General features: G+C 39.5%; 1 protein-coding gene across 2 annotated transcripts; it reads left to right on the top strand.

Moving 5' to 3' along the window:
- Window positions 1-3,748: 3,748 nt before the first annotated feature.
- Window positions 3,749-7,078, top strand: lmo2 (LIM domain only 2 (rhombotin-like 1)). Of its 2 annotated transcripts, none has more exons than XM_068312605.1 (3): window positions 3,749-4,249; window positions 5,063-5,278; window positions 5,904-7,078. In XM_068312605.1, exons 2-3 carry the CDS (start codon window positions 5,088-5,090, stop codon window positions 6,127-6,129), a joined length of 417 nt encoding a protein of 138 aa, XP_068168706.1. In that variant the 5' UTR covers window positions 3,749-4,249; window positions 5,063-5,087; the 3' UTR covers window positions 6,130-7,078. The 2 variants fall into 2 exon arrangements, with proteins under 2 accessions (XP_068168706.1, XP_068168705.1); XM_068312604.1 differs by having other exon boundaries at window positions 3,750-4,253.
- The last annotated feature ends 4,774 nt before the right edge of the window (window positions 7,079-11,852 follow it).

The raw sequence follows: 11,852 nt of genomic DNA, 5'->3' as shown, positions 1-11,852 counted from the left end.
TTCTTTTAGTGATAATACTGATTACAGGAGGATCCCGAGGGCCAGTGAAGCTCCCTTTCAACAAATGAGTCATTTCCGTAGCCTGCTGTATTTCACTCAAACAACAACACAGAACACAGGCTGACAGCCATTTTCTAAAAGAATTCCAGGGTGGTTCCTCATCTGACCTCCAAACTTCACACCTTAACATTTTAAATTTACAACAAATCCCAAAGTTATCTCATTTGAAACTGATTATAGAACATTCTATTGTTGCAGACCTGTAGCTAATTATCCCTTCAGTTCAGATGAGGCAGACAGACCTTGGTTTTCTTTTATTATTCGAAAGTTTGAGTCATGATAGAGTCAACCACACATCCTCCTCTTTCAGGAAATTGCATTCATGCTTGTGTTCATGATGTATGGATAGTGATCTTTGTTCTACTGCTAATTCCAGGCTCTATTGTCCTGTGTAAACCCTGTATTGGTATGCTCACTATTCCAGAGGAACAGGTGACTTATCATGATTTAGACTATTTGCTGAATGATGAGAGAAAACACTCCCGGCTGTGGAGTATTATTTTACTGTGTCTTTTTTACTGACATTCTTTTTCCAGCTGCCCTCAAATTCCAACTGCTTTCAATTCCATCATGCTCTCAGCACCAAGCAGGCAAAACAGGAAGCTAGACATGAGTGACACCACTTCCCAAAAAAAGGTTGACTGAATTCTTAACTATTTACTCCCCATGTTCTAGCTGTCAAATGAAAGAAACAAAAATGACTGGCCATCTCACTCATGAGATAAAATGACAGTAAATATTACAAGTTGTGTCATCAAGCTTGTGTAACACTGAGGAAGCCTTAAAGATGCAGATAAAGGTTTTAGTGCTTAATGCCAACAAGCTACAGTTTTGATGGTGAGCTGTAGGCCACGTTACTCCTATCAGACTGAACCATCTGGAGCCAAGCTGCCTATCTGGGAAGCCACGAAGAGGGTTGCCATCAAGCATGGTAGGGGTGGTAGGAAGCGGATGGAGTGTGCTGTGAAACCCCCCCAGGAAAGCTTCATCTCTGCATTCGAGCTTTACATCCTCTGGGCTTTCTCAGGCGACTCGAAAGGAAGTAGTGGATAGCTAGGGTGTCATGTCAGCACTGGCTCTCTTCTTTCACTTTGTTTCTTGATCTTTGCCTGTGAGCAACGTGACATCCTGGAAGGCTGAGAGACCTTGGAACCAACGTATGATTTCAATGAACCTTATTAAACCCAAATATAATCAGTTGAGCTCATAAATATACTTTTGTGCGAACAAGAATCCCACAAACGTTTTAACTTTTTCCCAAGTATCTCAGGCTAAGTATATTTTTTTGTTTGTTTGAGCAAGCCATTAAAATATCAGCTTCAACCATAGATGTTATTAATGATGAATTGAAATGCACATTAAATACAGTGATGGAATAAGCAGATACATCATGTGAAATGTGGGTAGAGTATTTCATTAGAAAAATATTTGATCTAATTTGAAGTGAACTGAGATTGAACTTTTATTACTGACCCTGGAAACAGCAGTTGACCAAACACTCAATAGCTACTGAAAGGTTTTCAACTATGTTAACCTAATGTTTCAGCAGATGGAACCTGACAAATGAAAATCTAGATATAAAACATTCAAAATTGAGTTTTCAGGCTAACAAACCAGAGCTGATTAAGGTGTAACTATAAAGGAATCTTTAAACCTCTGTACATTAATGTAAAATGGACAAACCCGGGTTGAAGAGGGTGTGTGATAAAATGGAAAGCTCAGAATCAGCTGCAGAGACCTTGGCAGTAAGGTAGGTGTTGTCAAATGTACCAAGGGGTAGTTAAATGTAGAGTATTAGCCTAAAGAAGAGACTGTGTGTGAGGGTGGAGCTCGTGCACACTACATGACCTTGGTACAAGATCTCACAAATTTTGCATGCTTGCTTGAGAGTCAGCAACACCATATGTTGGGAAATAGGATTTAAGCATGTGGCAGTTTCATTTAAGAACAACATCACTCCCTATATACAAATAATTTAATCTATGCACTGCTTTCTTTGCAGCTGGCTCCATATGGTGCCATGCTTGTCTTTTCCACCTGGTATCTATCCAGTGTGCCCACAGCCTGCATGTCTAGTTGAGGGATGCTCTCAGCCTCAGTGTGGAGTTTCCCCCTGCGATTTCTCCCATTTACGTCTGGTTGAAGAGCTCATGTGGCTGCTGGAGTTAAGGTGCTTTATCTCCATGCCCAGTCCAACTGCTGTCTGTCCCTCCCTTCTGCAGGCAGCCCTGGGGCTTTGGCAGCAGATAAGAGGAAGGGCCACAGCAGCTCTGGTTTGAAAAGGAAAGGCGATGTAGACACCAACCGTGTAGATATATCATTGTCACAGGGACAACTTTCAAAAGATTTCTGGTATACTGTATTTCATAGCATCTTCTCTCTTCCAACAATTCACACATTAGCAGGTTTGCTTTGTATTCAAAGACCTTTGTGAGAAGACAACTCACAGAGGAGATGACACATAGAAAACCGATTGTCTGCTGGTATAATATTCATGTTTAACTTTATGTATTAACTATTACCCTTTGATGACGTTTTCGATTTCCTTTTACTGATAGATAACCTTTTGCTAACATTTGAGACTCAGCTTTTTTTACCAAGTGTGTGATGATTTTTTTCCTGTAGAAATATTTTATGAGGTTGAATGATAGATAACTGAAATATTTTGATTCACTTTAATGAATGTGAATTGTACAATTGTCCAAGTTTTATTTTAATTACAGTAAAATATATGAAAATCTGTAGTAAAATGTTGCCTCTGCTCTTTTAAATACAGTAAGTATTAATAAACATTAATTTTCATGTCACAAAAATGTCACAACGTGACAAGTTGAAAGATGGCACGTCTTTTATCTTTTGTGCACACAAGTTATTTTCACTTCACTAATTTTGGGACTTCGGGGGGTTTCCTGTTTGCTTTGGGACAAGTCAGCTGTCTCATTCTCATCAGTGCATGAAACCCAAACGGTACACAACTCCAGTAAGTCTCCAGTCACCCACCTGGAAACACTGGAGTGGGTGTGCAGGGTGGTCAGCCGATGATAATACATCATATTTTACAAGTTAATCATTTGTTTTCTACGCAAATCAAACTAACTTTAACTTAAGCTGTTAAAATAGTGGTGGAGTAAAAATGCCAATGTATGAAGCAGAGAAGAACTATAAAATACCAGGTAGTTTAGTCGTAATATACTTATTACAGATTTGTCGGCTATTTCAAATTGGTTAATATATGTCATGTTGACTGTTCATGACAGCCACTGCTTTCAGTTTGCCCCTAAATAATGGCTCCCAGCTGGAAAAAAAATCATTATCCATCAAAAACTCATCAGTTACTGGAAAATAAAGATTCCTGACTAGAAAGTAAAACCTTAGTAAACTTAATCGGAATTTTTCCAAACTATCTTCATTATTTTTCTTCTTCAGGAAGTAATGAAAACCAGTTTAATGACAGGGGGGGGGACACAGACCAGGACTCGTCCCAACAGCCGCTCCTCATCTTCGGTCCCGGCGGTGAAGGAACGCGTCTAATGAACGCATTAGTCTCAGTCACGACCCCCCCACGCAGAACGCGTCGTGTTTAACTGTCGCTTTAAGACCCATTTCCCCCCATTGTCAAACAGTCGTGAGTAGGAAGAGGGAAACGAAAGCAGAGACCAGGGGTGGGGTGGGGGGGTTTGATGGGTGGTGGTGGAGGGTGTATTTAAACGCGATGCTGCTGCACAATAACAGCGCCAGCGGCTGCGCACCGAGGAGCGCACACGCAGTCCGCGGAGTGGAAAAGACGCACGGACACGGCGACACGAGTGATCGATTGATTGGATCGGCGGTGTTTTCATTCATATTACGAACAGGTCGCAGCAGAACGATAAAATAAACCTCGGATGACATGGAAATGTCAAAGCAGCTTATTGCCTCAGGAAATAATGACAGCGACCTGCTTCGTCATGCAGCCGCTTAGGGGAGTTGTCCTGTGATCCTGCTATTAGCAGTTATTTATCTTTTAATTGAAGGCAGTAGAATAAACCCTCTGGAGGCTGAAGGAGCAGGTGCAGCGCGGCTCGCCTTCAGTTTGACCGCTGGCAGCTTCACGTGTCGCCTGCTGGGAGCTGAAAGCCCATCTGGGTTAAAGCTGGACGTCATATTTCAGGGATGACATCCACTATAGAGAGGAAGACGCTGGAATCCAGTGAGTAAGTAGCGACACACCTGCAATGACATCACTTTTGATTCAAACGAAACTCGCTTCAAGGACGAGTCAGCAGCAGAATGTGCACAGATGTGTGACAGCATGAGGTCAGGGAGGAAAATATAGTCCCAGAGCGGATTGTTATGTGTGTCCTGAGAGTGGTGATGAGGAGCAAGAACAAGTTCAGTGTCTTTTAGAATAAGGGAAGATACCTAAATGTAAATAACGTTTTATTATGTATATGAATCCATTCATTATTTAGTTCTACAGACCTTAATTTTATAAATTCTAGCGGAGGTGTCAACTATGAAGTTGACAACATTTTGAATTGTACTGAATTTTGGGGTAGTATTTAAAGCTGTGTGATAAAGAACAACACGTGGTTAACGTTTGCATGGGATTCCTGGTGTGCAGCCAAATAAAACATCTGACTAATCAGTTATAGCCATCATACGTTTTAAAAGCTGAACTCTGAATTAAGATGAATTGACATGAATTGAATTGTGAATTTACAACTTTAACGAGAAATGAGCACATTTGAATTTTAAAGATGTATTTTAATTTCGGTGGCAGGTCTGTTCCTGGCTCAATGAGTGGATCCATTGGGTAAAATTTTCACCATAAATGACAAAATACTGTAGCTCCTCTTTCTCAGTGAGGCCTAGCTGCTTTATTATACGAAAAATCATGGAACAACAAGGAACTAGAATAATCCACTTTTTTTACAGACAGTTTCCAATCTGATAAAATGAGCTTTTAGTTGCAATGATGGAACACGTGCCTTACAATACCCCACTTCTCTGACCCATGCAGTGAGCCGGTGGATGAGGTCCTCCAGATGCCTCCATCTCTGCTGACATGTGGTGGGTGTCAACAGAGCATCGGTGACAGATTCTTCCTCAAGGCCATTGAGCAGTACTGGCATGAGGACTGCTTGAGCTGCGACCTATGTGGCTGTCGACTCGGGGAGGTGGGCCGACGACTCTACTACAAGCTCGGAAGAAAACTATGTCGGAGAGACTACCTCAGGTTGGTTTATCTCATGAAGGCACCATTTAATCAGGCGGTGTGTCGATTTGTTGTATCACAAGACAAGTTTTTATCGCAACATGTGATGGGAGTCAAGGTGATTTGAGGATAGAATGTGATTATGTATATTTCTGTTAGTCTTCTAAAACCCAGTGAAAAGATTTTTCTTTAAATCAGCATCAGCTTGCATTGATTGGTGTTGTAAATGTGTACAAATACACAGTTTGTGTTGTAGAAATGCCGCAAGGTCTCTCTGTTTTACTTCATATTAACGGAGACTTTCCTGACCCATTTGAAAAGATGTGAATATTCAGTCAAATAAACTTAGGGCTGAATAGACATCATGGACTGATGGCTAATGTGTTGTTGTTTTCATGAGTGAATTTTAAAATCTAAAGACACAGGAGGAGAGTTTTTCTCTATATTCTGCAGTAAAGACCAATCAGTGTTGGTGATGTTGATTCTATTAATTCTGAATACCAAAAGCTGCGCTTGTATGAATTACTTTGCTCAACAGACGGAAAGTGTCTTTTGTCCCAAACAGGATTGGAAAATTTTCAGTACGTTGCAAGCATGACCTCCTCTTCCTCTAAGTATTGTACTAACGTCTTCCTCTTCCTGTCAGGCTTTTCGGCCAGGATGGTCTCTGTGCTTCCTGTGAGAAGAGGATTCGGGCGTTCGAGATGACGATGCGCGTGCGGGACAAGGTTTACCATCTGGAATGCTTCAAGTGCGCCGCCTGCCAGAAGCACTTCTGTGTGGGCGACCGCTACCTGCTCATCAACTCAGACATTGTGTGTGAACAGGACATCTTTGAATGGACAAAACTTAACAACAATAGCATAGTTTAAAAGAATGTGCTGAAGGTGAACTAGCTTCAATCTGCATTTCCCCACTGGCTTCAAATGTAATGAACCATCCATAGAAAGGATTTTTTTTTAGCCTCTGCAGGGTTTTTTATTCATCTGACATTCATGGGTGGAATATTTTTGTCCTTAAAGAAGAGTCATCACTGCTGCATTGCTTCCTGCTGGAGCCTAATGAAGGCTACACCAGCACAGACATTTAAATAAATCCACGACTGTAATAACACCCAACATCTAAAAATACTAAAACATGCAATACTTTTAATTAAACACACTGGAATTCCATAATTAAAGTTTTTTATACAATGAAAAAATTAAGAATCTTTGTCCAGGATTATTGCATCACCTCAATCTGCTATGAAATGTTCAATCAGAATTTTAACAACATATATTATGCTTCAATAATTTCCTGATACTTTCCTGGGAAGAACTACTTAATTATGTGATAATTTTAAGATAACATATACTATAATATTAACCATTCATTTATTAGTGTAAATGTAATCATCTATGTTGAATAGGGTGCATGCCGGTGGGGCCTGTGTGCATGTCTGCTTTCCTGCTGCAATGACCGAAAGACTTTAACGTGTCTCTTTTTTCTATATTTAGGTGTAAAATCACATAGTTCTCCCCAGGAAAACCAGTTAAAACATTGTTGTTGGTCTACTGAAGACCTGTGAAACAATCCGTTACCAGATCTACATACCATAAATGAAATATACAGTAATGTCCAATTTTTGATCAAAATGATTATGCTGTGTTGCCAGGTTAAACTGGTGGCGCCCTCTGGTGGTGGAGGTAACCATGCAATACTGATTTTATTGACTGAAGAGATGTTTCCAGTGTTTCCAGCTGTTATAACTCTGTACATGCAAATAAGACCTTTTGTATATTGACTTGTGAATTTCTTAAATAAATTACAATTCTCACTCTACACTTTATTCTTGTGTTTAGCCACCGGAGGCCGCAATAAGATTTATGAGAGCATCCAAAGAATGACAGATCAGTCAGGTATCCTGTTTTATTACCAGGTGTGAAAGGAGAACTGCTGAATATTAATTAACACAAATGTATTATGGTATTATGTTATAATCTCTCATAAACATGGCAGGGATTAAATTCTAAAGGAAAAAAAAATACATCAGTGAAGTTATGTTTGATCCAAACTGACACTTTTCACAGAGTTCATGCTCTCTTCTTCATATCTATTTCTAACATAAATGCCAGAGAAATCAACAAAACTACTGTGTTAAAAACCCACCTCAGTTCATGCTACAACTGTGAGGGATACTTCATGAACGCTTTCTTGTTTCATTCCTTTGCCCATTTCAGTCTGTAGATTCAAGAATCATATGTGTGGCATTTACCGGTGCACGAAGAATGACTGCACAGTAAAACATCTACATCATGGTCTCAGCTACAAATCAGCACCTACTAACATCAAGCTTAAGATATTTATGGAGAAATAGCATAAGAATAATGTTAATAAAAATAAATAAAATAATTAATAAGTTAATAAAGTTAATAAAAATAAAATTATACATACACACACAGTGGCGGTAGCTCAGTATATTATACAATATATATGCCGATCACAGAAATGTTAACACTTGTGTACTGTTAGCATTTGATTATGTCGTTGTCGTTTGGGGTCCGACGCACATCATCAGTAATAATTATAATATGTCAAACAAATATTTTCTTTTGCACAGTTTAATCAAACTATTAAATACATGAAAGCTGTAACCATTTTGTCACATGCTATGCTTACACCTGAAATGAGAGTGAACAAAATCATGCATTGTTATATAATCTATAAATGGAAAGAAATGTTTTTGAAATATGCGTGAATATATAATAATGAATACACAGATTACAACCAACTGAACACTCATTGAATCTTCCTTTATGACAGCTTTCTGTACTTGACGGCTTTTTATTATCAGGTGTAAAATAAACAAAAAATGTTGTTCTTGTTTTTTATTTATTTACTCATTTTCTGTTAGTAAACCTGAAACTCTAGATGTTGAAATCTCTTACAAGAGATAGATAAAATGGTCGTCAGAGGATGAGATATAATGATTGTTATGATCCTCCATTTGCTGAACTTTTACTAACAGGTTTTCTGAGGACAGTGACGGAATACTAATTGTAAACCCTTTGAGTGACAGCCATCAGTAACTCTTCTCCTATACTGTACTTGAAAAATATCTGTCTACTCAAAGTAAAATAATAACGATGAATGATAAGCGGAATGATTTTCCCTTTTGCCTCAGCTGTAGTAAAAGTTAAATGTAAATTTTAGCATAAGGAAATGCTTGGTTTGTGCAGCCACACAGATCTGTTGAAACATTCAGTCACACCTTCAGTCTTGGACTGCAAATAAAATCAAATGAATGATTGACAATATGTGATCTCTGATCACAACATCAGTCCAATGTCTTTGCAGTCCTGTAGTAAAATAACAATAATAAAAATTACGGGAGAAGTCTTGAATTCAAAGTTCAAGTTGATAAAACACGTTAGTGACAGACAAGAGTCTCCTGAAGCCCAAACAGAACTTTGCGGTTAAAGGACAGTTCTGTACTTTTTGTCTGTTTCTGCCTTTCTGCAGAGGGTTCACTGGGTTTAGTGGGGCTGGAGCTCAGGAAGGCCTGGTCTCATCTCATGACATTCACACACATCTCGCTGGACTAGCCTGTGTTCCATCGGTTTGCTCTCTACTGTTGCCCTGCAGGCTGAGCTTTACCAGAGCACCAGCCTGACTTGAGCAGGACTCAATAGATCCCTATGCCTCATGTGTCATCCCGACCAGCTGTACATAAAGCCGAGAGTGTAGCGCTGTGTTTGTGTGTGCAGAGGCAGGCCTGTTTCATCTCCAGTGCCCATGTCACTGCAGCCCCGTTACGAGTAAACCTAAAAACATGCAGCTGTACGATGCAAACTTAGGAGACTTTCTGGAGATGAAACCTCAAGGGCTCACAGCTTGTTTTCATCATGCAGCTCACCCTGTTGAAACCACCGCCCGCCTCACACCGACAGCGCTCTGGTGCAGTGAGCCATCCGAACAGCAGATGGCAGGTCCGGTCCAGGTAGGTATTCTTATGCACACAAGGAAAAAAAGGGGGGAAAAAGAGCCTCAATGTGTGCATGTGTGAGATTACTGACAGGCAGATTAAAAGAAAAGGATTTTTTTTTTTTTTTTGGTAGAAAAAGAGAAAAGATTAATTAGAGCTGAACTGAAAGTGACCAGCTGCATCCAAAGCAGGACAGACATGACAGTTAGAGCTCAATGGCACCTACGAAGGAAGATGTGGTTGGATAATTATCTGTTGCACCACAGCGATTAATCACAGCGCTTTCTGTCAGCGTCAGAACCAACTGACAAAATGAGTCGAGTGCTATTGATCATGCCGGGTTTGGGTTTCACTTGCACTCACAATTTATCAGATGGAGCTAATTAGGAACATATTCGGTCTGTGGCCCTGAGAGATGTGTCTGTCAGGAATCGCATTCCTGCTCCGATTCTCTGATAGTACAAAGTGCCTGCAGTCTGGATGGAGGACAGGCTATGGGAGTGAGGTATAAGGGGTGGGGGTTCTGGGGTATGGCAGCACACTCAGAGGTGGATAGGTGAGTAATAAGCGTGCATCCTTTAACTCTCTCTGGGCATGTCCTCTGACTGGATTAAATATGTGCTGAGGATTTATTAGGCTGGAGACCTCTGGGCCCCCGGAAAGACTCCTTGACTTTTCTACCTCCCTATATTTTCTCTCTTCCTACACAATACAATCTTTCTCACCTACTTTTATCTACATTTCCATTCCTCTCTTTTTACTCACATTATATGTTTGTGTATTTTAGTATTTGAAGCCTTTCCCCCATTCACCATCCTCTCAGCCAGACATGTGTATAGACGTGCTCCGTGATGGATTTTATGATTACTGTGATGTTTACTGTTTCAACTCAATGCCTCAAAGGGCTGAAAAACATTGGAAGAGGAAGTATTCATATCTACTACTAAATCAACATTACCAGTCTCTCAGTGTTAAAATATTCTATTCCAAGTACAATAACTGTACTTGTAGCTTCATCTGAAAATTAAAGCACAGAAAAATGCATCTCTGAGCATATTTATTGACTTTATAATGAGTGATCGTTAGATTACATGGATGCGTTTATTTAATTTAACAATATCTATATACAGTATGTGTAAAATCTTAATACATAAAGTTCCTACATAAAGTAAAAATATAAAGTAGTGAAATCAATAAAAATAATATTCAATGTAAAGGAATAATTGCACATTTTGGAAAACTGCAATTATTTACGCAACAAAGAACTGCATGGGACGATTCACACCACTGTCAGTCGTGATCTCTCATAACTCATAATGGAGCAATTGCATGAATTTCTCAAAGCATCAATAATCCCTTAAACAGTTTAACTAATCAGACTTTATTAAGTTTCACCAGTTCTGAAGGTGAATAAACTGAAACATTTGTAATGATCAGAATTGAATTCTTTTTAATCAACAAAACTGTGTGATGCAAATGTCTTGGATCTGTTTTGGGCCAATATGCCTTATGTTTTTACATGTTTCTTTGGCAATAACTCAACCTCCTCCCCTAAACGATCCCCATATGTTGAGCAGTGTTCCTGACTTCTGATGAACCATCTACACATTGCACAATAAGCTCTGTCCCACGACCCACATCAGAAATACAGAGAAAAGCGCTGCCCTTTTGGAATGGGTGGGGTGTTAGATAGACCATTTTTCTCCAACACTGACTTGGGCAATATGCTCTTTATAACACCAAAACCACAGGTCTGTTGTGTTTCCATGGATGGACAGTTGAGAAAATTGCTCAACATGAAATGTAAAATATTCTTGAGGGTTCAGGATGACTTGGAATGAGTAGATTCTATTTTTTGCAGGTCAAAAATGAATCTTAATCTGCACTACAAGCGGAGAGAGCAGTCGTGGTACGAACATGTTGAATAATATAGAAACATGTAGTTCAATACTGAGTCATTCCATTAATTTATCCTCTTATTCATGTGGCCACAGTTTCAATTCTCAAAAATTCGGTTACTGATTCCTACAATTTCCTTTCATTCAGTCATTGAAAAGAAAATTAAATTGATTGTAATTTGCAAACAACTGAAAATTTCCCCCCTCACTCCACTAAGGCCCCCACCAGAGTCAACATTTGGTTTGGAGAGATTGTTCCCTTTATAGATATATTAAATGCTTTAAGAAGTCATGATTATTATATTCCAGATTTGCTCCTAAATCCACAATAGACTTTTAAAACATTATCATGTCTATGATGGTATGTAGATCGTTGGAATGTGTTATTCTTGTGCTATAATGGGGTCCTCATGAGACCGTTTTATTTAGATGATCGTAAAAAAAAAAGACTTCCTGGAATAAACGTAAACTCCACGTACTTTTCTATCACAAATGAGGGAAAAGTCATGGCATCACCGGGAAATAGACCATTGCAATGCATTTCTCTTTAAAGCAATCGGGAATGGAAAAGGTGGGTCCTGGCTGCAGATGTGCAGGTAAGTGATGTGTGGCAAAATGTGAGCATGCAGCATCAGGCTTAGAGCAATTTCCATTTCTAATTGGACTTCCCACACAATGTCTGCTTCCAATCATGGCAGAAACCCAGCACAGACAGGCAGGCAGGCACTCTGGC

Source organism: Antennarius striatus, chromosome 4 (genome assembly GCF_040054535.1).
Source record: "Antennarius striatus isolate MH-2024 chromosome 4, ASM4005453v1, whole genome shotgun sequence".
In the NCBI taxonomy this organism is placed as follows: domain Eukaryota; kingdom Metazoa; phylum Chordata; class Actinopteri; order Lophiiformes; family Antennariidae; genus Antennarius; species Antennarius striatus.
This window is presented reverse-complemented; position numbering and strand designations above follow the sequence as displayed.